Source organism: Mastomys coucha, unplaced genomic scaffold, assembly GCF_008632895.1.
Source record: "Mastomys coucha isolate ucsf_1 unplaced genomic scaffold, UCSF_Mcou_1 pScaffold11, whole genome shotgun sequence".
In the NCBI taxonomy this organism is placed as follows: domain Eukaryota; kingdom Metazoa; phylum Chordata; class Mammalia; order Rodentia; family Muridae; genus Mastomys; species Mastomys coucha.
This window is the reverse complement of record NW_022196893.1, coordinates 34,761,642-34,788,362: the sequence shown is the minus strand read 5'-3', so window position 1 is coordinate 34,788,362 and position 26,721 is coordinate 34,761,642. Positions and strand designations below refer to the sequence as shown.

The following is a 26,721-nucleotide window of genomic DNA, read 5'->3' as shown; positions in this document are numbered from 1 at the left end:
CTCCTCCCCGACTCCTCCTCCCCGTACCCCGAGTCCGACCAGAACGGCCCCCGGGACAGAACGACGCGGAACCCCGGGAGCCAGGGCCCCCAGCATGATCCTCGGTGAGTGGTCTCCACGACTCTGGGCTCCGGGTACCTGGTTCCTTCTCACTGGGTCACCAACCCCCCCTCACCTCGGCACCGCGGTGACTGCGGCCGCCGGTCTGCCACTCATTCCCCCTCCCCCCTCATCTGGCTGCACATCTGGGGTCCCCTCTTCCTCTCTTCCCCTAGCTGCGGTTTCTCCTGGTAACATAGGGAGGGGCAAGAGGAAGGCCGAGAGAGCGAGACCCCCGCCCCATAATGAGAACATTGCGTATTCATGAGGCTCATGAATATTATAAGACAGTGTAGGAGAGACTGTGGGAGGGGGCTGGTCCTGGCCTGGTGGAGTTGGGGTAAAGGTTCTGACCCGTCACCCCCAGTGCCTTCCCCCACCCTTGGCTTAGCCACTCCGACAGCCTTCTGGGCCCAGGATAAGAGGGAAAGGAGGAAGTGGGGGGCGGAGGAAGAAAATGCTGGGTGTAGCTTCGAGGTGAGTGCGGTGGGAGGTGGGAACCTGACGGGTGAAGATAAGGGGGCTGGGTAGAAGAGCGGGTGGGAAACTGTCCATCCCGGGCTCTTGCGGCTTAGATCCTGTCTCCGCAGCCATCCTGCCCCGACACGCCGGGACCTGCCCCTCTCTCCCTGCGCCGACTGCCTGGGCCCTTCTTCCTCTCTTCCTTCTTCCCCTCCACCCCAGCCGTGGGTCGGGGGCTACAGAAGACCAAGGAGAGAAGGAAAGTCAGAGTGGGGGAAGGGAAGTCCCGCTGGGCTCTGTCAGCCAGCCCGTTCAGCCTTGGCCACCCCATCTTCATGACCTACATCGGGAAGGGAGCCCCAGGGATGGGGGAGGAGAGGGCCTAGCTGTGCTCTGGACTCCGCAGCAGCCCCTGCCCACAACCCTACTGCCACAGCAGTGCAGGGCCTGCTCTGACCTCTGACCTCCACCCTGGCTAGGCGGGCTCCAGGGCCCTGTTTATTGTGAAGACCCTACCACTCTCAGACACCTGTAGTCTCCCTGCCCCCACTGAGGACACCTGGTTCTGTGCTAATGCCGAAGGGCTGAACTATATCCCTTGTCCTCATCCCAAGACTCTCGGCCTGTGTTCTCTTCTTTACATTGACTGTGTATCTTCCCTAGCCCGTTTCTCCACTCTACCCTCCTTCCTCCATCTAGCTGTTGTGTGGTCTCAGCCTCTCACGACTTTTATGCCTTGCCTCCCTCCAGCTGGCCAACCATCATAGCTATTTAAATCCCTCTGCCCCAAGGCTGTCTCTGGTAGGTAGTCTGCCTTCTAATTCCAGGAGACACCTCAACACAGTTTAGACTCGGGACCCTAACATACAGGCTCCACATTCTACCTGCCGGTGTGTTCCCTGTACTCTCGTTGTACCCCTGGCCAGCTGTAGCGGCTGTAGCCTGCTTGCCCAGAAGCCAAGCTAAGCCTTGTTTGCCCTGGTCTGGAGGCCCCAGAAAACTAGGTTTCAGACCTGGAAGACCCCTGCCAACACCCAGCCACAAGAAGAGTGAATCCAAATTCTCTGTCACCAACTGGCCCCAACCATCTCTTTGGAGGACAGGATAATTAACTCCCTCCTATTACCAAGTCCACAGAGGGGTGGGAATCTAGTGGTGTCCCATTCTGCTTAGCTTTCCCCCCACCCCTTTCCTTTAAATCCCAACCCTCTTAAGAAGGAAGAGAGGGAGGAAACTGCCTACCAGGGCTTGACTCACCTTTAGAATCATACTAAAGTGTTCAGGACTGAATGCTAAGGTCACTGAGTCCTCTACAAGGCAGCCCTAGAGGAACCCTAAGATGGCTGTACTCAGCCCAGCTGAATGTGGTGGCTCATGCCTATTATCACAGCCGGTTGAGGGAGTTGAGGCTAAAGAATAAGTTTGTGTCCAGCCTAGGCCACAGAGTGAGAACCCATCTCAAAACAAAATTAAAGCACATATAAGAATCAGGGCCTCAAGGTTCAAGGTGGTAGTTCTGAGTTCAGATTCCTAGGCTGCCATCTTCCTTTGCAACTAAGTCCCTGGAGAGGGAGGGCTCTTCCATTCAGGAAGGGAAGATTTCCCAAAGCTCTGCAATAAGCCCCTCCCATTCTAGGCATCACCTCCCTCAAAGCCCCACCCCCACCCACATATACCCCGAGGTTATTAGGGCTGGTGTTTTTAGTTGTGCACAATCATCCCCTTGTCTCTTTCATCTTTGACTTCAAAGCCTTTCCAGCTCTCTGCCTGCTTTCTGCCAGGATGAAGGAATTGAGGCAGAGGGGACAGATTCACTAGACTTGACCAAGAGTTCAAGATTTCCCCCACTACCCTGACCCTAATTTTGGCCATTTCTGAGGAAGAAGCTAAAATGCCTGAAGGAAAACAGAGATGGTTAAAGATGAAATCTCAGTCTCTTGTTTTGCCTCAGAGGCTAGTTCCCTTCCTAGCCTCCTGAGGTCCCTTTCACCACCATGATTTCAGTCTCACCCCAGTGAGACAGTCACTAACTCACAACCCTACCCTAAAACCTTCCCAATCCTGCCCTACCCTGATGAGCCACTCCCAGAGCAGACTCGCCCAAGCTGTTCCTATTCTCCATGTCAAGCCTGCCCAGCCCACCTAAGAAAGCCCAGGGGCCATGCATGGCACAGGAACCTGCCAGACCTTTTAGGAGAGGACGGAAAAGAGCAGCCATCTCAGAGATGCTGGAAGCTAGATATGACTTGACTGTGGGAGACTGAATGCAAAAAGGACACAGGGCTAAACGGGGTTTGGAGATGGACAGGTGGATTCGGACCAAGAGTCAGCAAGCTCACCCTTGGAAACTGTCTTGAATAGAACCAGTTAACAATCCCCCAGAGAGCGAGGGTGGGGCTCTGTCTGTTGGAGGTAATTACTCTAATGAGCTTCCCTCTAGAGTAGCCAGCCCCAGCCCAGAGTAGCCAGCCCCAGCCCGACCCTAACTCCTCCCCACACCATCTAACCTTCTCTTCCTCCAACCTTGCTTGCAGCCCTCACCTCCCGCATAACAAAAGCCTTAGATTTGCTCCTTCTTCCCCAGCCCTTCCTCTTTCTGTCTCCCTTTTCTTCCCCAGTCTACCCAGAAAAGCGTGATGCTTGAAAACCTTACTCTGGAGTGAGACCCATTCAAGATCCTCAATAGCTGTGTGACCTTGGTCTAGTAATGCCCGCCATCTGAACCAACTGTCATTTATCATAAAAGAATTCATTTATTCAGCAAACATTTATTGAGTGCTCGCTGTGTCTTGCCAGCACTTTACACAGGCTCGTCCAATCCTGTCATCAACTCTGGAAGGCAGGTACTGTTGTTCTGGTTTGACAGATGAGAAATGAGACTGAGCCAGTCAGAGAAACCAGCTACTCACCCAGTTAGTGCACAGTGAAACCATCTCATGGGAGATTGTTTATATAAAGTCCTGTCAATGAATAAGCCTCAGGAGGCTGGGAGAGATGGCTCAGCAGTTAACAGCACTTGCTGCTCTTGCAGAGGACTTGAGTTGGATTTTAATACCTACATTGCAGCTTACAACCAACCCTTAATTCCAGTTCCAATGGATCCAGCACCCTCTTCTGGCCTCTAGGGGTACCAGATACACATGCAGTACATTTTTATACATGCAGGCAAAACACTCGTACACATAAAAATAAATAAAGCTTTTTAAAAATGTTGCCAGTTGTGGTAGTGTACACTCCCAGAACTGGAAAGACAGATCTCTGTGAGTTCAAGGTCAGCCTGGTCTGTATGTCTGCATACTGAGTGCAAGGACAGCCAGGACTATAGTCTTAAAGAGAGAGAGAGAAAGAGAGAGAGAGAGAGAGAGAGAGAGAGAGAGGGAGAGAGAGGGAGAGAGAGGGAGAGAGAGAAGGAAGGAAGAAGGAAGGAAGGAAGGAAAGAAGAAATCAATAAGCTTCAAAAAATGGCAACTATTTTTCTCAGAAAACAGTGTATGGGCTTCAAACCAAGAACCCTGGAGCTTTCTTGGAGTGGGAGAGCAGTGAGAGCCTCCCACAGGCTTGGCAAGTGCTCTACCACTGAGCCTCAGGCCCAGCCCTGAAGAGCCCTGTTTCTGTTCACCCAATTCTTAAGATGCCATCTGCCCCTCTCCCACCTCAGATTTCAGAGTGGAGGAGCCATGAGAATATGGGGATAGTACCTCACCACTTGCCCACCTCCTGACTTCCCTCATTCTGTCCTTATCTCATGCCTTTGTCCCACCTCTCTTCTCACTCCAACCCTGTTCCACATCAGTTCCAGGCTACAGGGAGCTGAGTGGCTTCTGTCTGTTCTCCTCCATCTCTCCTCCTGTAAAGCTAAATGAGGACTCCACACCCAGGAAAAGCAAGGAATTGCTTTTCCCATTCTCTGCTTAAACCAGATGCGAGCCTGTGCTCAGCCCTCCGATTCAGCGTTAAATGAGAGCCCTCTGGGAGCAATGAAGCAGAGGAAGAATTTGCTAGAGTGCGACAGATCCTGATTTGATTCTCAGCCCTGGATACTTAAGGCTGTGTGGCATCAGCCAAGTTTTTTAACCTCTCTGAGTCCCAGTCTCCTCACATGCTGAGTGGAAGAAATAAGCCTGGCTACTTCACAGACTCGAAGCCATCTTCCAGACTGCCCCATCTCCCAGCTTACATCAGATAAAACTCCAGCTCATTGCGTGGTACATAGCAGTTCTTCGAGTGTTTCTCCGTTTTTTTCTGGGACTTGTCTCCCTCCTGTAAAATGGATTTGGGAGTGGGATCCTAGAGAGTTCACAGCCAGGGACAAGGTCAAGGAGCCAAGCGGTGGGGTAGAAGTGCCAGCCCTGAACCAGCTGCTGGGAGTGGGAGCGGGGGACACTGTGAGCGAGCACTCGGGTTTCTCTCACCATTCCTGAGGCTCGTTAAGGTTGCCCTGATGTGCCAGGCAGTGAGAAAGGGTGGGGCACAGAGAAGAGGCCTGAGAGGACAGACCAGAAGGAGATGATCAGTCTGTCTGTCCCTGTCCTCACTTTCATCTTTCGCACCTTATGGTCTCTGCCCCAGGGTCTTCCTGTCCTCATCTAGCTCTGCATCCTGCCTGTCAGGTTTTAAATTCCTTCCCACTCTCCCATTCTTAGCTTCTTCTGTGTCTGTTCCATTTCTTGTCACTTATTCCTGCCTCTGCCACTTTCCCACATATTCTGTCTCTCTGTCTCTCTGTGTCTCTGTCTCTCTGTGTGTGTCTCTGTCTCTTTCTGTGTGTGTGTGTGTCTTTCTCTCTGTCTCTCTGTCTCTCTCTCTGTCTCTCTCTCTCTCTCTCTCTCTCTCTCTCACACACACACACATACACACACATACATGCACACGCACACACACTCACATCTTCATCATCCCAAATGTGAAGGCATTCAGACTCCCAACAGTTCAAAGGCCAAAGGCAAACATCCTAGCCTCTCCTTCAGGCCTTAGAATTTAGAAACCAAGCTCCCAGCAGCCTTAACCCCTATCTGCCTCAGGCACACTGGCCTCCAGTGTTAGCATTGGGTGGAAGAAACAGACCCCTCCAGACCTTTCTGGACCTCATTCTCCACCCCCAGCTGTGCCTGAGCCCTCCCCACCCCCTCCCTCTCTCCTCAGATTCCCCTAATCCCTGCTCCCCCGCCCTCCCCTCTGCCCCACTTTTCCAGGACTCTGATTGGCTGATTCTACTGACTGGGCTGGGGGAGGGGGATGGCAAAGGAAGGGGGCAGAGGGCAGAACCAAGGGAAGGGGACGTTGTCAGGCCCAGGCCCCTAGGGGGCCAGGGCCAGGCTACTGCCTGGGGGCAGCAAGTGCCAGCTGCAGAAGGTATGACAGGGGTGAGTCAATGGAAGGACAAGAAAGGATCCTGGGGACCCATTACCCTAAGAAGGTCAAGGGAGGTCCAGGGCCAGGCAGGCAGTCTCTTGGTCTAGCCTTTGTTCCAGAAACCCCTGCAGCTGGCAGAGGGTGCTGAAGTAGTAGAGGGCTTCAGGAATTGCCCAACTGATTGACAACAACCGCTTCAGGAGGAAGCCGGGCCAGCGGAAACCCTGATGGTCTTGAGTACCTTTAAGCTGGGTCCTTTAGAACCTGGTAGGGCCTCCACCAGGACTCCTGGGGGAGGAGAAGACTTGTGGGGTGGTACTGAATGGCTGGCTGGACTTTCATTTCCCCTTGGGGTCACATGCAGGCCCTCCTCTCACAGAGGCGGTGGCCATGGTTCCTCTTGCAGAGCTGGAACTGAGCCTGCCCGGTCAGACAGTGGGGTCTGGTAGGAACGAGGGGGCTACAGAGGGTCAGAGCAAATGGCACCCAGAGGTGGAAACAATTTTTTAGGAATTATGACCTGAACAGCATTGTAACTTAGGAAGCCAGATGCAGCAGCCTCCTCTGAATCCAGGCTTCCGTGTCCCCCTCTGGACAGTGGGATAAGTTACCCACTTGACTCTGATCTGGGGATGCGACAAACCTTCAGACACAAAGAACTCCAGACCAGAGGAAGGAGTCTGGGATTCAGAGTAGATCCAGAGATAGACTGTCTGCAGAGGAGATCTAGGCCTTTCTTGGTCTGTAAAAAGCCTGAAGGCCTTGGGGAAGGAGGATGCAGAAGGGGGAAGTGAAAACCACCCCCAAGGGAAAACCAGCCTGTGTCCTCAGGCCCATAGTGGATCTGCTCCTTGAGCAGCAGCAGCAAGGGAAGTGTGTGTATGGTTCACACATGTGTACACTCTGGGGCACACTTCTGAGAACAGGAGCCTCAGCTAGGGAGTAGCACTGTGTATTTGGGTGGTGTTCCCAAGCTCAGTCTTCCTACCCCACAGAATGTTTTCTCTGCCTTTCAGGCAGCCTGAGCCGGGCAGGGCCCCTCCCTCTGCTCCGGCAGCCCCCCATCATGCAGCCCCCGATGGACCTCAAGCAGATCCTGCCCTTCCCACTGGAACCAGCCCCAACCTTGGGCCTCTTCAGCAACTACAGCACAGTGAGTACTGTCTGTCTCCCCTGTCCCACATCCCTTAACCCCCTCACTCCCAGTTTACCCCCTGTGTTCTTCTTCTACACCTACATCTCACTTCCTGTGACCCTGTGTTCCTCATGTCTAGTTACTGGATGGCAAGCATTGCTGGCTCTCTGATGCTATAGTAACTGTAATGAAAACAGAGAATGTGCTGAGTTCTCTCTGCCACCCAAACACTGCTCTGTTCCACTCATCCTTTAGTGAAGTGCTCAGCTATACAGAGAATAAAGAGGCCTAAGTGGTAGTGCTGTAGGAAGTCAGAAAACTGAGGATGCTGGGTTTGGAAAGAGCTAAGGGGCAAAAAGCACGGCTGTGAGGGTTTTCCTTTGTGTGTGTGCCTGGGACTGTATGTGTGTAAGCCCATGTGCAGGTACACACAACACACATGTCACTGTAAAAGTATGGAGCTCAGTGTTATGTGGGTCCTAGGGATCAAACTCTGATCAGGCTTACACTGCTACTTTTATTTTTACCATCTCCAGCTCTCCAGAGTACACAGCTGGGTGGGTAGGATCGGCTTGTTGTTGGAGGGATGGTGAAGTCTTCTATATTTAATGGGAAAAGAAACAGAGCTACTTCCCATTCTTTAGCAGGGGAGTGCCTTGGTAAGACTTGTGATTCAGGAAGATGACTGTGGCAGCCAATAAAGGGGACAAATCTGAGGAGGTTGTTTGGCCTTACAAGCCTAAATGGGCAGTAAGAATGGGAAGGAGAAGGAAAGACTGGTGAGATGCTTTCAAGGAAATATTGACCTGCCATGGTGACCAAGTGGTGTTCAAAGAATAGAGGAGAGAAAGAGGGTGATCTAAGGATGAGTCCAGGGCTCAGCCCTCTAGGATGCCTGAAACTACCCCTGACAGAGACAGCCTAGCAAGGAAGACACTTGTATTTCTGTTTGACAAATAGGGTCAGAAGCTGAGGCTCAGAAGCATTTAGTAACTGAGAGATGTTGGTTGACACAGTATATGCCTAATATGTAATTCGAACAAGCCCTGAGTTTGATCCTTGGTACTGCATCAATGAGGTGTGGTGGAGCACATTTGTAGCCCCAGCACTCAGGAGGTAAAGATAGGAAGATCAGAAGTTCAAGGGCATCCTCAGCCTGGCATACTTGACCTCCTGTCTAGAGAGAATGAGAGAGAGAGCTCTTCAACTCATAGCTGCAACCTCCAAATGCCTCCTAAAAACCTAAAGCAGCTCCTGCACTGCATTCTGACTCTCACAAAGTGTTTGTCACATCTCAACCTTTACAGCATCCTTTGGGGTGGTTGGTGATATTAGCTTCATTTTATAGATGAGAGAACCTAACACTGACTGTAAAAATAGCACTGTCCTAGACCCGTGCGAACAGCAGGGTGAACAGAAAACAGTTTATCCTCAGTGAACTTATATCGGGAGACAGGTGAACATGCCACAAAGCAGAAGAAAGGTTATAAATATTGTCACAGAAACACTAACAAGGATGTGATTTCAGTACACAAGAGGCAGAAGCAAAAAGATCAGGAGTTTAAGATTATTTTCAGTCACATAACAAGTTTCAGGCCTGAGATTCATGAGACCTTGTCCCCCCAAAAAAAGAAATAAGTGAAGGGGCTTGAAATACAGCTCAGTAGAAATAACTTGCCTAGCATGAGTGAAGCCCTATGTTCAATTCCCAGCATTTCCATAAAGAAAGAAAGAAAGAAAAAAAGAAAGAAAGAAAGAAAGAGAGAGAGAGAGAAAGAAAGAAATTTGATAATAATAATAATAATAATAATAATAATAAAGCACTGAACACATACTACGTTGAGGCATAGGAGTCGATTGGTCACTGCCCATAGGAAGCCCATGTTTTAGCAGGAATAATAGCAAGTTAACTATAACCCTGATGAAGAGCCATGTTGAAAGCATTTAGCTTACATGAGAGCACAAGGGATATCAAGACAAATCTGCTGGATGTAGGGAGACCTAAAGAGCCAACTGGAGTTAAGCAGGATAAAGAAAAGCAGAAGAAAAAGACTTAATCTAGCTGGGACAAGGACTCATGATTTTTGCTTTGAAGAATTATTAGCAGTTTTTATTTTGTGTTGCTTTGTTTTGTTTTTGAAATAAGGTCTGACCATGTGGCCAAGACTGGTTCCAAACTCTTAGGGTTTCTCTTGTCTCAGCCCCCCAAGTACTGGAATTTCAGACATGTGTCACAACACACAGAATATTCACAGGGTTGTAAGAGTGGCCTTAGAGCTGGGCAATGGTGGTGCATGCTTTTAATCTCAGCACTTGGGAGGCAGAGGCAGGCAGACTTCTGAGTTCAAGGCCAGCCTGGTCTACAGAGTGAGTTCCAGCCAGGGATTACAGAGAAACCCTATCTGGGGGGTGGGGGTGGGGGAGTGGCCTTAGAGAAGAGCTGGAGAGATAGATCATTCTGCTGCCATTCAGAGGACCTCTGTTTGATTCCCAGAACCCTCATGGCTGCTCATAACCATCTGTAACTCCAGTCCCAGGAGATCTGGTACTCTCTTCTGGCTTCAGAGGACACCAGGCATGTATGTGGGGTACATACAAACATGCAGACAAAATACTTGATACAAAACCTGGTTTGGTAGCACATACCTTTAATCCCAGCACCTAGGAGGCAGAAGCAGGTGGATCTCTGAGTTTGAAGCCAGCCTGGTATACATAGTCAATTCTAGGATGGCCAGAGTTACATAAGAGATCTGTCTCAAAATAAATAAATAAATAATAAAAAATAAGAATATCTCTAGGAAAACACTTCGTACACATAAAATAAAGCAAAATAAGATAAAACGAAGGAAGATCATTTCAGATTGAATCAAATCACAGGAACAATGGCTAAAAAGGATCATTTGGGAAAGTACAAGTATTGACCCTGGTGTAATTAGAACTGAAGGACAGGGAATGCTGTCCTCTGTCAAAATACCGTATTCTCAGGCTCAGCAGCTCGAGAATTGTCCCCATCTATAGAAGAAGAAACACAGAGGTTAAATGACTCATCTGAGACTCATATTTAGTCCACTCATGTAAATATGTTTTGTTTCTTGTATTGTTTGTTCCTCTGGCTTTTGCCTCTGCCTCTGTAAGGTTGAGATTACAGGCATATGCCTGCCACCCCATCCAGCTATAGTCTAGAGTTTCTTCCTCTTTACTGTATTTATTTCTAGTGTCTGTGTGCAGCGATACTCTTGAGCCAATGTGTGAGAAGGGCAGAGAACAAGGTCGAGAGGCAGTTCTCTCTTTCCACTGTGGGTTTGGGGGCTTGAAGTCAAGGTATTAGGGTTGATGGCAAGCACTTTTATTCACTCAGCCATTTTGCTGTCCCTACACTGGAATTTCTGACTCCCACAGTTCCATGGAGCCACTGCTTCTAGTGAGTGGAGCTAGTTAAAGCCCTGAGCATGGCAAGTTGAGGCTGTATCTCAGAAGTAGAACTCTTTTAAAACAATTTTTGTTGTTTGTTTGTTGGGGTTCTGTTTGGTTGGTTGGTTTGGTTGTTTAAATATTTATTTATTTTATGTATATGAGTACACTGTCACTGTCTTCAGACCCATCAGAAAAGAGCATTGGATCCCATTGCAGATGGTTGTGAGTCACCATGTGGTTGCTGGAAATTAAACTCAAAACCTCTGGAAGAGTAATCAGTGCTCTTAACCACTGAGCCATCTCTCCAGTCCCTAGGTTGTTTTTTTGAGATAGGATTTTTGTGTGTAACCCTGGCTGTCCTGGAAGACCAGGCTGTCCTCAAACTAAGAGATCTGCCTGCCTCTGCCACCCAAGTGCTAGGATTAAAGGTGTATACCACCACCATCTGGCTTAAAAAACATTTTTTATTATCTTTGGTTCTGTGTATATGTACATGGTGGGTATGTGTACATGAGTGCAGATGCCATTGAAACTAGAGGTGTCAGTCCCTGGAGCTTATCTCACATGGGTGCTATGAATGGAACTCAGGTGATGGGTCTACAGAGTGAGACTATTGAACAAAATTGAGGGGGTTGTGGGTAAAGATGTTTTCCATGAAGCCTGAAGACCTGAATTCTACCCCAGGGACCCACGTGGTGAACTTATTCCCCCACACACACATCCACAAAATGTAGAAATTAAAATGTAATAAAAAAGAAAAGAGTGAGGTATCAAATACCAGTAGTGTTTATAAACCTAGAAGAGGGAGATGATTATGTGTGAGTGCTGGAGTGTCAATGGGATGGATACCCAAGAAATCACAAATGATGCTACTCTGTGGGGGAAGGAGAAATTACAGTTAGGAACAGATTGGTTCTTATTATTGAAAATATGTTTATGCATGTGTAAGTATGTACAGTTGAGTGCAGGTACCTCAGGAATACAGATGCATCAGATCCTCTTGGAACTGAAATAACAAGCTGTTGTGAGCCATTCGATGTGGGTACTGAGATTGGACCTCAGGTCCTCTAGAAGAGCAGCACATACTCTTAATTGTTGAACCATCTCTCTAGCCTGGATCTCTCTAGCATTGGTTTTTGCTTTATTTAGTTTTGTTTGTTTGTTTAAGACAAGATCTGACTTTGTAGCCCTGGCTGACCTGAAACTCACTACATAGAGTAGGCTGCACTAGAACTCACAGAGATCCACCTACCTCTGCTTCCTTAGTGCTGAGATTAAAGGCATGTGCCACCTCATCTGGCTCTGAGGCAGTTTCTGGTTTGTTTTATATATATATACATATATATATACTTAGCTATATATATATAGTTATTCAGGGTTCAGTGGTTAAGAGCACTTATTGAACTTGTAGAGGACCCATTTGGTTGCCACCTCCAGGGACATCAGGCACATATAGTGTACAGATAGACACACATGCAGATGAAAATAATTATTCATTTAAAAATATTCTATCAATAATATTTACTATTTTATTTGTGTATGTGAGTGCAGGTGCAAAAGTGGATGTTAGAAGAGATATTAGGAGTTGAGTCTCTCCTGCCATCTTTGATACAAGGATCAAACTCAGGTTGTTAGGCAAGTGCTTCCCTCTGCTGAGCCACCAAGATGTACTTTTTATTACATTATCATCTCTTGTCATTCGTGAGCACTGAATCCAGGACCCCAAGAGTGATAAGCCTGTGGATGGGAAAGTTCCTTGTATAAAGTAACTCAATATTTACAAATAACCTACATATCTGCTATACTTTGAATTGTTTCTGGTCATTTATAGTACCCATTACAAATGTATTGTTTAGGGAATAATGGCAAGAGAATAAAAGTCTGGGGATGGCTAGATGGCTCCATGAGTAAAGGTGCTTGCTGCCAAGTGTGAGGACTTGGGTTTGATCTCTCGGACTTACATAGTCAGAGAAGAGAACTGATTCTTCCAGGTTGCCCTCTGACTCTCACAAGCACACTGTAGCATGAATGTGTACACAAGAGGTGTACACACACACACACACAGAGACACACATACAAATAAATAAGTGTAGTAAAAAATATTAAAGAAAACTTTGTGCATGTTTAATACAGCCATGATTTTTTTCAATTATATTCAGTATACCATCAGTTCATCAGTTGAACCCACAGGCCTGGAGCTCATAACACAGACGGTCAACTTCATACCCTTTTGTATTTTGAACAGTTTTGTTTTATCAAGCTTATTTTATTGTTGTTTGGGTTTTAAGGTGTATTACATGTGCATATGCATACTGCAGCATGTGGGTGGAGGATAGGGGACAGTTCCTGAAAACTGGTTCTCTCCTTCCATGGTAGGTTCCATAGAATGAACTCAGGTCTTCAGACTTGGATAACAAGTGTTTATGCCATCTAAGCTGTCTCACTGGCCACCCTTTTATTTTTGGTTTTTTGGAGGAACAAGGGGACAAGGTTTCTCTGTGTAGCCCTTGCTGTCCTGGAACTCAAAGATATCTGCCTGCTTCTGCCTCCCAAGTGCTGGGATTAAAGGCATGTGCCACCACTGCCTGGCAGTTTTTGGATTTTTGAGACAGTGTCCTGATTAGTGGCTATCCTGGAACTTAGATTGTAGACCAGGCTAACCTCAAATTTGTAGAGATCCTCTTGTCTCTGCCTTCCAAGTAATTTGAATCACTCTGTCCAGACTATGAGATTTGTTTTGCTTTGTTTTTTGGGACAAGTTTTTACTATGCAGCCCAGGCTAGCCTCCAACTCACAAAGCTCCTTATACTTCAGGCTTCTGAGTGCTGGGAATCCAGGCATGAACTACTATACCACCAGGCTTTCTATCTGTCTGTCCATCCATCCACCTATTCATCTATTTATCTAGACAGGTTTTTCTATATAGACCTAACATGTCTGTATCTCACGCTGTAAACCAAGCTGGCCTCAAACACACAGCGATCCATTTGCCTCTCCCTCCTGAGTACTGGGATTAAAAGTGTGCACCACTATACCAGCCGTACAATTTATTTATTATTATGAGGGGGGTGGAAATGTTTACATACATACCACAGCATGCATGTGGGAGTCAAAGAAAAGCTTGTGAGAATTAGTCCCCTCCTGTCCACTGAGTTTTCTTCCTTCTATTGCATAGGTTTTGGGAATTAAACTTAGGTCATCAGACTTAGTAGCAGGTGTTTATCCAGTGAGCCACCTACACATCACACACACACACACACACACACACACACACACACACACACACATACACACCCTTTTTAAGTGTAAGATAGAAAGTGCCTCAAAATATGTTTGGAGCCAGGTGTGGTGATTCAGCATTCAGGATGCTGAGGCAAGAGGATCATCATGAATTTCTAGTCAGCCTGGGCTACATGGTGAGTTCCGGGCCAGCCTGAAGTAAAGTAAAACTTTGCCATTGACAAAGAGTGAAGCCTGGGGATACGGCTCAGTAGTGGTAGAGTACTGATATGTGTAAGACCATGGGTTCAAATCCCAAAACCTCAGAAGGAGTAAATAAATTACAGCAATAAAGCTGTGAGTGTGAACAGACCTGGGAGTGCAGCAGGGTGGCAAACAGTATCACTGTTAGCATCTGATTTCTAGGATATGAACTGGTGCTGCAAACTCCTTGCCTATAAACTTAGGCAAATCATTTAAGCATCCCAAACCTTAAATTTACTCACTGTAAAATACATATGGGTCAGGCCTGGCAGCACATGCCTGTAATCCCAGCACCTAAAAGGCTGAAGCAGGAAGATCTCAAGTTCAAGGACAGATTGGGCTACATAATAAAACTGTCCAACAAACAAACATGGGGGAGGGGCAGTAATAGTACAAATTTATAAGGCCGTGTGAATTGTATCACAAAATCATAATGCCTACATAGTGTTCAATCAGAGGTTTTTTGTTTGTTTGTTTGTTTTTGTTTTTTGTTTTTCGATCAATCAGAGTTTTGCTACCTGAACACTGTTATTTAAGGAAAAGGAGGTTGGATGACCAAGGCGTGGCCTTGAAAAATAAGCTGAATTGGGTAGTGGGAATAGGAGGAGGCTCTGGCCAAAGAAACAGAGCCAGCAGCTGGAGGGGTTAGGGAGGTAAGTCTGCTCTGTAGAGGTGGAGAGGACAAGAGAGAGTATCTGGTTACATGACAGTTCAGATTCTGCAGAGCAATAAGGACTGCAGAAACGCTGCACACCCGCCTTCAGAAGGCCTGTGCAGCTGCTAAGTCCATGGCTTTGGAGTCAGACTGCTCAGATTTAAATTCAAATCCCAGTCCAGCAACTTACTAGCTTATGACCTTGAACAAATCATCTAACCTCTCTAAACCCCAGTTCCTTCATCTATAAAGGAAAGATAATAATAGTACCTACTTCAAATCGCAGTTGTGATGATTAAATTAGATAATCCAAGCAAAGAGCCCAGTGCAGAGCTGGCACATTCCAAGGGCTCAATCGACAGTAAGTGGTGGTGGTGGAATTATGACAGTCTTTCCCTGTGGATTAGTATCTTTCTTCTTCTCTCCTACATGAATAGTTGCTGCCCCTCAGACATTTGCATTATTATCTTTCCTCATTCTTTCCATGGTCAGTCCACTGTTTGCCTTTATCCTTGGACATCCATTACTGTCTCCGAAAGTCGACTTTTCTCAAACCAGTATCCAGCTTCACTTATCTCTCTGGTCGCTGCCCTGGGTAGGATGGGCGCTATGGGTGGAGGCCTTGCCCAAGCAAAATGAAGTGTCCTCTCCATGGCGAAGTCTTTGGCCTTCTCAGTACTGCCCCACTTGACCACCAGAGGGCAGTAAGTGCACGAAGAGTAGCTCTGGGAACCTGGTTCTGGGGCAGGTGGAGAACCCAGAAGAGGAGGTAAAAAGGTTAAGTGGCAATATTCACCACTCTTGAGGTCGCTTCTGCTCAGGCAGCCCTCGGCTCCACTGACCAGAGAAGTCGCCCAGAATCTTCGGCACCCGGGCTTGGTTTTACACCCATGTGAGCGAAGTGACTTGTTAAAAGCAGGGACACAGGGTTTTGTATACAGAGAAAGCTGGGGAAGTGTTGTATAGGAAAAGCTGTCAGCAGAGAGGTACCAAGCAGGGTGGAAGGAGTGAAAGAAAGGACAATGTCTGAGCTAGACAAACACGGTCATGCATAGGACTAGTGCGGTCCCTGGACCCAGGAAGGAATCCAAGTGCTGGTGGCCGAGGTCATCAGGTCAATGCCCCTGCCGCTTGGCCGAGAGGCCCCGGGCCGGAACAAGGCCTTTCCTGGAAGCAGTGTCTGGTCGCGGTCCCTAGCTCTCTTCACTGGAGCCCCCTGGCCTCCCTCTCCTGTGCCCTGTCCCCGCCCCCATTCCCGGACCGCCCTCGGCCCCGCCTCCAGGGCGGGCTCCGGACAGACCGGCGCCGCCTCCCCTCCTCCCAACCAGCCGGGCCTCACAGCCCCGAGCCGCCCGGGCAACGAGCGCCGCGTCTCCGGCCCGCCCGGCCGGCCAGGCTTGGCCCCCCGCCTGGGTCTGCCGTCCCGGGCCATGGAGCCGCGGCCACCAGGGCCCCGCAGGGTAAGCCACTCAGCCCCTCCCTCCCCGCCTCCGCGGCTGCCGCAGCACCCCCCCATCCCATCCCCGCCCGCCCTGCGGGGCCGGCCACCTCTCCTCTCTCCCAGTCCTCGGCTGTCGCCCATCCCCCACGCGGCGCGGCCCTCACCGATCTCTGGAGCCCAACTGGCGCCCCCGACTACTGCCACCTTGTTGGATACGCTAGTCTCTGCTTCCCAGGTCCTTGGAATCCCCCAAATCTCAGACTTGCCATCAGTCCTACACCTACCTTTATATCACCATGCTGCCCAGACCTCTCCCCCCACCCTTGCCCTCTTCCCAGCAGCCCTTCCCCACCAACTCCCACCTGCTCTTTGGATACCCTCAGCTCCCTCTTCCCCTTGTCAGTCTGTTCCTCAGGTCTTTCCATCCCTGCCATTACACCCCTTTCTCTTGTTGCCTTCTTTTGAGGGGTGGGTGGGGTAGGGAAGTGGGTGGTTGAACAAGGGGCAGTGGGTTCCATCTGATAAAGGGCAGGAAACCTAATCATAGCAGGCCCCTTCCTCATGCTCCTGATCTGGTTTCCCTCCCCCTTGCCCTTCCCTCCTTGCCTGATTCGTTTCGCCCAGCTTCAGGGAGCCTTTTCCCCTTCACCACTGTTGGAGGGCAGGTGGGAGGGGACTGCTTTGGAGAGTTTGCCAGGGTGTGTCTAGGCCAGTATTTGAGGGAAGGGTCTCTAGAATGAAATGAGTCTTCGGAGATGCCAGCCTCCACCCTTCCCTAGGGAGCCTTCATCTAGGTCACTGGGGCCTCCTGACCTTGGTTTAGAGGAGCACCTCAGTGCTCAGTGGCTCACATTCCACTTACTTGGGGATTGGGGCCCTGAGCCCTCACCTTCAACCAGCTGTCTTCTCAGTCCCTGGAAGAAAGAGTGGGGCAGGCTGGCTTGGCTCTCTCCATTTCTTGTTCCACTCCCCAAACTATTCACTCCTGACGAGGGACCTGGGTGGAACCTAGACTTTTAGGGGATGGAGACTGGGATAATCAGTCCACAACTCATCCTTGGGATTCTTGGCCTTAGGCCTTCCTGGGAACTGGCTGGAGTGATGGTACAGACAGAACCAGGAGACTGCTTTCTCCTCTCCATCCTATTCTCTCCCTACTGTTTTTATACGACTTAGGTTTCCTGGCCCAGATTAGGTTTCTGTTTGGGCGGAATTCCCATTCCCCACCCAGTGTATGAGGAAGCCCAGGGCTCACAAGAACCCTGGGGCAGAACTAGGTGGGGGGATGCCTCTGAAAAAAGAAGGACTGAGGCCTGGAGACTAGAAGCTGAGAGCAGCAATCTGTCTTCCCTCTCTGATTAAAGCCTGTCTTCAACTTTCTTTCTGCCAAACATATCATACATTTGTACAGATAAACACACAGCTGAAGATTACACAACCTGACCATCCACAGTGTCAGCAAAGCCCCCAATGAAGAAATGTTGATCTTCAAATGATACACACAGTATGTGGCAGTCATTCTCACTTCACTCATTCATGCACTGATAGAAGACTCATGGGTACACACACATACACACATGCATTCCTTCCTCTCCCTCTCCCTCTCCCTCTCTCCCCCCACCCTCCACTCTGACTTTTCCCTGTATGTGATTGGGGCTTTCAAGAAGTTTGTGGGAGGTGAAGACAGCCACTAAGAGGGGCTGCTTCTGACCAAGGACAGACTAAGAGACTGACACTTGTCACACAGGTTATCATAACTCAGTCATGGCTCCAACATCTACTATTACCAAAATGGGACAGACATAGGTCAACACTCATTTCACTGGGACCCTGAAGCCCCATTCCTGATAGTAACTTCAACCAGCTGGAGAGATTCCTGGGGAAACAGGGAGAAGATTCATGGTCTATTCCTCAAATTGTCTCATGGGAAATCGTAAAACCTGAGCACAGAGAGAAGTTCAAATGAGTTGCTAGGGACTCCCGTGTCACCAGCAATCATGTCTTAACCCTCTCCCCTTGAAAGATAAGGTTTCAGTCCTGAGTTGTTCTAAGACATCCCAGCTATACCTAGTCTGTGTAACCCTGGCTACATTCTAGACTCTCCCCTCCCTGACCACCAGGAGGAGAGGGGCCAAACTCCTCACAGTAGCTGGTTCTGTGCCTTTGGTCCTTTAGCTGTATCCCTTCATATCAGAAGGCCTCAGAGACTATCCTGTCCTTTTTCCTGCTCATGTGAACTCTTGGCTGTAAAGACTGTAAAGATATCTGCTGATCCAGGGTGGAGCAGAGAAGATTCCCAATCCCTCCAAGCCAACAGCTCTGCCCTACAGTCCTGCTGATGCTGATAGTGAAGAGGTTTAGAAGGTCCTGGGCTTCCTAAGACCCTATCAGTTATTCCCATTCTCCTCTTCCTCATTCTTCAATAGAACTACCAATTCTCTCCCAAGTTCCCGTTTCCTGTCAGAAGCTACTGACTTGCCGGGTGGTGGTGGCAGCACGTCTTTAATCCTAGCTACACAGAGAAACCCTGTCTCAAAAAAAAACAAAAAAAAGAAGCAGCTACTGACTTACAGTGATCCAGAACCTAAATATGTTAGGATGAGGTGGGGCCCAGAGATGGGAAACAGGAAAAATCTGTCTTCTGGAACCAAAAGCTGCACTCGGCAGACAGTTGTATCCAGAGTAGGGCCAGAAGGATTCAGGAGCTCTAGAATCTCTCTCTGGTGCTTTGGGACTGCCTATCAGTGGCTTTTGACAGGTTGGCCTCACTGCAAAAGATAGGCCAAGGAAACAGACAGACTTGAACCTTTATGGTGTATGGTAAGTCAGAGTGAGAATCCAGTCCAACTTGCAGCTCTGCTATTAATTCATGATGCGGCCTTAGATAGTCCACTTCTACTTTCCAGTGAAATGGGAGCATTGGGGCCAGTCTGTCTATCCAGTCCCTTCCAGGGCTATGAAGATTGGGCTGGAGAGAACCAGAAAACAAGCTCAGAGGCCTTAGGCACCTTGAGGCCTGGGGCAGGGCTTAAGAACCTTGGTTCACCTCAGCTGGTGGAGGGAAATGGGGGTGATAGATGAGCTTGTACAAGGGTTCCTAGCTCACCCTACCCAACATCCACAGATGGATCCTGTACAGAAAGCTGTGCTTTCCCACACATTTGGAGGACCTTTGCTCAAGACCAAGCGGCCAGTCATTTCCTGTAATGTCTGTCAAATCCGCTTCAATTCTCAGGTAAGAAGCCCAGCTGATTCCTTCTGGCAAGTAGAGTGAGGAAGCTATGGGACCTTGAGGGAGGGCAAGTGCTGGTAGCTTTGAGTGAGGAGCAGTGACTAAGGGGATATTGAGGGAGAACAAAGAGTGGGGACCCTAGGAGGAAGGTGACAGGAGTCGGTGGAAAGCTGGTGAGAGAGACTAATGTATGCTGTGTCTTTGGTGTGCTGTTTTTGTTTGTTTGATGCAAGGTTCCTTTGTATAGTCTTGGCTGTCTTGGAAGTCAAGCTGGTCTCACACCGAGGGATCTGCCTGCCTCTGCCTCCCCACCATGACCTTTTCTTTCTTTTTTTTTTTTGTTTTTTTTTTTGTTTTTGTTTTTGGTTTTGGTTTTGGTTTTTTTTTGGTTTTTTTTTTTTTCAAGACAGGGTTTCTCTGTATAGCCTTGGCCGTCCTGGAACTCACTCTGTAAACCAGGCTGGCTTCGAACTCAGAAATCCACCTGCCTCTGCCTCCCAAGCGCTAGGATTAAAGGCGTGCGCCACCACTGCCCAGCTTCCTTCTTCTATTTTTTATTTTGAGGCATGGTTTCAGAAATTCCCCAAGCTGGCCTCTCTCTTACTGTAGCCTGGACAGGACTTGAACTTTCAGTCCTCATATCTCAGCCTTAGAAGTAGCTATTATAAGCCTATGCCACCGGGCTTGGATATTGCTGTGTGTTCTAGCAGGAAGCAGACAAATCCTCTAAAGCTGGCCTTTCTCTCCCTTGGGGCTGGAGCATTCCCTGCTCAGAGTGCGTGGAAACACAGGAGTCAGGGAAGGTGTGTAGCCTCTAACCTTCCATCTCTAGGTGCTGAGTTTTATCTCACTGGCTCTCTATAGAGTTCCCCTTTGGCATCTGCTGAACTGCCCTTCCCACTTCATCCCAACCTCTCACATTCCTCTTCTCTCTACCCCTTTCTAACCTCCCTCCAAATCACATTGAAAGTCTGGGACTTTCCTCATGATTTCCTCCCTCTAAAGCTCCATTGGGATTTCTATTTAGGTCCAGACTTTTAGGAGTGCAGGCTCTAAAAGCTTTAGGGAAAAAACAGCAGAGCCTTATTCTGCTACACAGGGGAAAAGAAAACATGTTGTGTTTTTCTACCCAGCCCATGTATACACATGCACAGGCATCCTATACAGCAGGGCCCTGTACACCAGTGCTCTACTCCTGTTAATCTTGTTTCCCGGCCCTTCCACACCTTCATTTCTACCCCTGTTTAGGAGAACTTGTGATTCTAATATTATACATTCTTAGTGGTGGCACAAATGGGAGAGGAGGGTATGAGCAAGCAGTAGGAGGGTGGAGCCAGAACCAAACTAGTGTCAGGCCTCATTGCTTAAACTCCAGGCATCCTCTCTTCCAGCCCTGACTCCACTTGCTGGTGGAGGGGACAAGATTGGAAGAATAGAAAGCCAGTAACAGACAGCTCCCCCTTGTTTTGCCCTCCCTTTTCCTCCCCCATAAAGTTTCTCTGTTTTGACAGCTGTCTCTGCTGCTGTCTCTTGTCTCCAGAGCTGGGCTTGAGTCCAGGGTCCTCCAGGGTGTCCACAGACAGAGGCTCCAGGGAAAATGAGGCCTAGAAGGAAGTATCAGGACAGAGCTAGTAAAACAGCAGAGAAGGATCCTGGGCAGAAGTCACCTGGGATCTGAGATGCCAACTAGTTTTGTGTTCTGCCTCCCCCGGCTCAGCATTCTCTTGCAGGCTTGAAGGTCCCCTCCCTCTACTCAGGACTAGGTGGGGGGCCTGAGTCATCAGCCAGGTCCTGGGTGTGGTGGTGGAGTACAGACTGGACTAGGCCAGGGTCCAGATTCCCAGGGACTAAACTTGAGAAGCCCATCTGAGCCACAGCAATAACCAGGCATGTCAGCATGGGCTCTACACAGCAGAGGTAAAGGCTGAGCACACTGCAGCCTGCTGAGGCCACCCTGAGACCTAAAGGAGCTCTGTGGGGTGTAGTAGATGAAAGGTGATCTCAGACTCCGTGTTCTTCCTCCATCCTTGAAGAGCCAGGCTGAGGCGCACTACAAGGGTAATCGCCATGCCCGAAGAGTCAAAGGCATTGAAGCTGCCAAAACCCGAGGCAGGGAGCCTAGTGTCCGGGAATCAGGAGATCCAGCTCCAGCAGGCAGCACCCCTCCAAGTGGGGATGGTGTAGCCCCTCGTTCAGGTGTGTCTGAATCCCCCTCACACTTCTCAACTGATCTCTGTCTTTCTTTCCCAATTCCCAGAACCCCCCCTCTGCTTCTCTACCCCTCCCTTAGTCCCCATTCCCACTAACACCCAAGGTGAGTTCTGGAGCCAGGCGTAGTGATGTCAAAATTCCATCCTGTCACCCCACCCACCCCTGCCTCAGCTCTTCTCAACAGAGTTCCTACTGTCTGTCCTCTTCACTGCCCAGTGACTCAGCAAGGGGCTAGGGTGAGGCCACCTGGCAAGCGTCCCCAGGAGCAGGGAAACATCCATCTGATCCAAATGAAGCCCCTCTGTGCTAGCCAGGCTTCCCTGGAGAAAGAGAACCAAGTACCCGGGAGATTCCCTAAATGATCTTGGATGGACCTGTGGACTTCTTAGAGCCAAGTTAAGAAAGAGAAACTTCTTTAAAGAAAAATCTTTAAGTTCTTTTTCTGCTTTACAGAAAGCAATTATACATTTCCTCTCCCCTCATGGCTGGTAGCAGTCCTCAACCCTAGTTCCAAGGAACTGGGACAGAGAGGATATGGGGACAGAAGGATATCAGCCACACCCACCCTGGGATTACTACATCAGATATCAGTCATAGCCAACTTCAGAGAGTCCTAACATTCCCCTGGTCCTCATTTCCTCAATCTGGCTTGTCTCTTTGCCCCACCCTAAAAATAATGAGAAACAAGTCTCTGTATCACCAGCTTGGGATCCAGGCCCCCACTATGACTACACACACACACACACACACACAGGCAAACAGACACACAGAACCACCCTCTGACATTCCAGTATCTGGGCGCCAGGCCTGAGTTCTAATTGTGCCCTGGCTGATTCTGAGTCTGATCATCTTGGTTCAGTTTATTAGCACTTGTATAAAATAAGGATGGGAAGAATTGGTGATAATGACAGTTAACATTCCTTAACTACTATTGTTATAGATGCTTTACACATATCACTTCATGTAGTCCCTGTATACTTTCTGAGGACCTGGGGTAGATAGTGTACCCACACTGCTATCATAAGTTTGATGAGGATGTATTGTGTAGTTTGAGATGAAGATGGAAGATGTCATGAATGAGTAGGAGACACAAAGGAGGGATCATAGGATGGACAAGCACATACCTGCAAGGGTTAAGTATTCTTCCACCTTCTCCTGCTCCCACCATAACCCTCCCCGTGACCCGGAAACTGGATCATCTGTTGGAGCAAGAGTGGGAGTGCTAAAGTTTCCCCTGCAGAAGCAAGAGCCCAGTGCAGAGGCCTGGGGCCTGTGCATCTTTAATGGAGCCATGAATTATAGAGCAGCCTGGATCCTTGCTTCTTCCCTCTTTGGTTCTTGTTTCTGTTTCCCTCTACTATGCTTACATCTACCTCTCCTGACTTTCCCTCCTCCTCATTCTGCACCTTCCCGTTGCTCTGTGGCATACCTCCTTGAACATCAGGCAAGGCTTTGGGAAGGGGTGGTCCTGGCAGGAAGCCCAGGCTAGCCCCCCCAGGTTATGATGGGATGAATCCTTGGTATCTGCCTTTACCCCTGGCTGGGCAGGGTACCCACTTTACCCTAAAGGTAACCTGGTAGAGAGAGCCTGCCTTGGCTATCCTCAGCTTTGGGAGAATGAGCCAGGCATTACAATCACACACCCAGCTAGTGGCAGCTGCAAAGAATTTGGCTGTGGCCCAGGACATGAGAACATGCATGTTGTAACAGGGTGGGGACTGACTCCTGGGCCCTTACTCTCAAAGAAATGGGGGTGGGCCTCCACATGAAGAACCATTTGGGATGACCCCATGTTTCTTCCACAACAGTTTCCATGGAGAATGGCCTGGGTCCAGCCCCAGGATCCCCAGAGAAACAGCCTGGCTCCCCATCCCCTCCCAGTGTTCCAGAGTCTGGACAGGGTGTAACCAAGGGTGAAGGGGGAACCTCAGTCCCAGCTTCCCTGCCTGGGGGTAGCAAGGAAGAGGAGGAGAAGGCTAAGCGTCTGCTCTACTGTGCACTGTGCAAGGTGGCTGTGAACTCCCTGTCCCAGCTTGAGGCACATAACAAAGGTATGGGTCCTTTACTCCCAAGCAGTCTCCTGGACGCAGCTCGCTTTCACCCCCACTGCCCTCACCTTCTATCTCTGTGGGCCAGGTACTAAGCACAAGACAATTTTGGAGGCCCGAAGTGGGCTGGGACCCATCAAAGCTTACCCTCGCTTGGGGCCTCCCACTCCTGGGGAACCAGAGGCTCCTGCCCAGGACCGAACCTTCCACTGTGAGATCTGCAATGTCAAGGTCAATTCTGAGGTCCAGCTGAAACAGGTATGTCCTACCTACATCCATCCCAGGGTATCTGAATAGTTTGGCCCACTGAAAGGAAGGGAATTTGGGTAAGGACCACTCAGAAGGAAGAATGGCCCAGTGCTTAGCAATGACCCTGCCTCTGGGGATTACTCTTTGCTGAAAGCTCACAGCCCACTACCCACTGCACCACAGCACATCTCCAGCAGGAGGCACCGAGATGGCGTGGCTGGGAAGCCCAACCCTCTACTGAGCCGGCACAAGAAACCTAGGGGCGCTGCAGAGCTGGCGGTGAGGCCTGGATGCTGGGGAAATGGGCTATGGGAGGACCCAGGAAAGCTTGAAAGGGATCTGGGCAAGCCAGCAGAGATTGGGCTTGCTGGACTACTGGCCCGACCTCTGTCCCCATCTTTCTGCCTGCTGCAGGGCACGCTGACTTTCTCGAAGGAGCTGCCCAAGTCCCTGGCTGGTGGCCTGCTCCCCAGCCCCCTAGCGGTGGCTGCGGTGATGGCCGCTGCAGCAGGCTCTCCGCTGTCCCTGCGTCCAGCTCCAGCTGCACCTCTTCTGCAGGGACCACCGATCACACACCCTCTCCTACACCCTGCCCCAGGACCCATCCGAACTGCGCACGGACCCATCCTTTTCTCCCCCTACTGACCTCAACCCTGAACCCCTCCCATTGAATCCCCCACCTCCAGCCGGGACCCAGGTCTCCGGGCTCCCAGCCCGCCCCTCTTCCCGGCGCTCCCTGAATGGTCTCTCCTTCCCCCCACCCCGAGGTACGGGGTTCCAGGAAAGGGGAGGGGTAGTGGGGGAGGGGGGCTTCAGAAGGGGGGGAACACCCCAGATCTCAGGGAACCCCGCCCCCTGCCCTTCCCTCTCCCCTAGAAAAAAGGGGGGCCGTCTCACCCCCGAGCCCCCTCGGAGACACCCCCTCCCAAAAGCCATGTCCATCCAACCCTTCCCCTCCAAACCTAGCACAAAACGGGGTTCACAAGCCATGGTCGGGGCCCGGGGGGAGAACATGGATTTTCTTGGCAATAAGCGGACTCTGGGACTCCGGCTCCCCTACCCCAAACTAAAGCGCTTCCGTGAACAACCCCCGTCCTCCGCAGGGGGAGGGGAACAGGCGGGATCCTGGGTCCCTCGTAAGCACTTTGGTTTTACCGCCTGCAACCTCACTGTGCCCGCCCCGCACCATGCCCCAGCCCCAGGTCCAATCAGGCCCATCGCAGGGGGCAGCACTTGGGGGCATCTCAGGCACTTGGGTGGGACCAAGGAGATGCCCTTATAGACCCTTCCCTCGCCTTCTTCCTCCCCGTCCGGGTTCCATTCTTTTCACCAGCACCCATCGCCCAAGGGGTACCAAGGGGGGCAAGGGGTGTCCAGTCCAAGCCCACCCCCGCCTCGCCTTCCGCAAAACTGTGAGCAAAAAGCAATAGAAGCCTCGCCCCCGCCCCGGCCCGTCCCTTTCCGCAGGATTTGCCGTCTGTAGCCTCCCCATTCCAGTTCCTAGACCTCATGGCTGCCCCCTCCCGTGACACCTCCACTGCACAACTCGGGCGGGGGCGTGACCCCCAACCCGTCCCTTATGTGGTTTCCGTGTGGTCAGCCCTTCCAGCCGCCGACCCGGGATGGGGACCGGCCCCCACTGGCCCTCCCCTCCCCATGGACTCTTTCTGCTTGACAATGTAGCAAACCCCCTTCTTCCTCTTTCTCCTTGACAATAAAGTCTGGATTTGTTCTGCCCTCCCGCCTAGGACTCAAACTGCCTTTGCTTGCTGTATGGGGAGCGATTTGCTCGGAAAAATGTGTCTTATGCTGAGGAAGTCCGACACGTAAGGAGGGAGGCCGGGAAATGAGATTGGGAAGAGGCTGTGTAAAGCCAGCAGAAACTCCCAGGCCCTGTCTAGCTCGAGTAAATTTGGCTAGAAAGAAATCACTCCAGCTGAAGCTGTTGAGAATTCACTACTAAAGTTCCACTAGGCGGCGCTAAGGACACATAAAACAAGTCGCCCGTTTGATAATGTGTTTCAATTCTAGTGAGGGGGGGGTCTAAACCCAGACGAAGGACTTTTGTGACTATTGGGAACCCCACGCCAACAAGACAGGCAGAGGAAGGAAGGATGGGTCTCATATATACTGATTCTTGATCAATTATTGTCCTGTATGAACCTCAGTTTCCTAATCTGCAAATCAAACAAACAGGATTGAGTCTTTTTAAGGATCCTTTGAGACCTCCTATATCCAAGTCCACCAAGACTGTACCATCTGCAGATCTGCTATAATACTCTCTCATCAGGCCCCAGATGGCCTGTGGCTTGAGGCACTTCGTGCCTTGGAGGGTGCACCATAACCCCAGAATCCAGCCCAACTACGTAGTCTTAAGAACTGTGAGTGACCCAGCCCTTCATCCCATTCCCTCATGCTATCTGCCTCTACTGGGCAATAGGTAAGAAAAATAAAAAATAAAAAAATAAATATAACCTCAGACTCAAACCAGTCTTCACTGGTCCCATAACTGGTCATCTTTCTCACATCTCTCCCCACTTCCCAATCTTGCAGAAGACAGAAGCAGGGAAGGTAGAATGTTGATTGAAAGAGGAAGAAGAGGGAAATAGGGGCCCCTAGGTTTATCAACTGAAGTGAGGCCCCAGCAAGTGGGGTTTTTAGTTTGCAGCTCAAAAAGGGGGGAGGGAGTAGAGCCTAGGGTTAGAGGGATAGCTAAATGGGTTAAGAGCATTGACTGCTCTTTCAGGGGATCCAAAATCAATTCTCAGGATCCAATGAGTGATTAATTCCAGTCCCATGATACCTCTTCAGGTGTCCCTGGAGACCAGACATGCACATGATGCAGAGACATACATGCAAACAAAACACCCATACTCTTAGTTCTTGATCCTTAGAACCCAGCTCCTCAAGTTATCCATCTGCACAGTGGCATGAGCATCT

General features: G+C 49.9%; 1 protein-coding gene across 3 annotated transcripts; it reads left to right on the top strand.

The window, feature by feature from the left end:
• Window positions 1-25,523, top strand: Znf385a (zinc finger protein 385A). Of its 3 annotated transcripts, none has more exons than XM_031357482.1 (8): window positions 1-104; window positions 6,930-7,066; window positions 19,166-19,276; window positions 21,307-21,469; window positions 23,293-23,535; window positions 23,621-23,790; window positions 23,965-24,060; window positions 24,196-25,523. In XM_031357482.1, the coding sequence occupies exons 1-8, from the start codon at window positions 95-97 to the stop codon at window positions 24,424-24,426; spliced, it is 1,161 nt and encodes a 386-aa protein (XP_031213342.1). In that variant the 5' UTR covers window positions 1-94; the 3' UTR covers window positions 24,427-25,523. The 3 variants fall into 3 exon arrangements, with proteins under 3 accessions (XP_031213342.1, XP_031213348.1, XP_031213338.1); XM_031357488.1 differs by lacking the exon at window positions 1-104 and adding an exon at window positions 5,812-5,913; XM_031357478.1 differs by lacking the exons at window positions 1-104; window positions 6,930-7,066 and adding an exon at window positions 15,704-16,060.
• The last annotated feature ends 1,198 nt before the right edge of the window (window positions 25,524-26,721 follow it).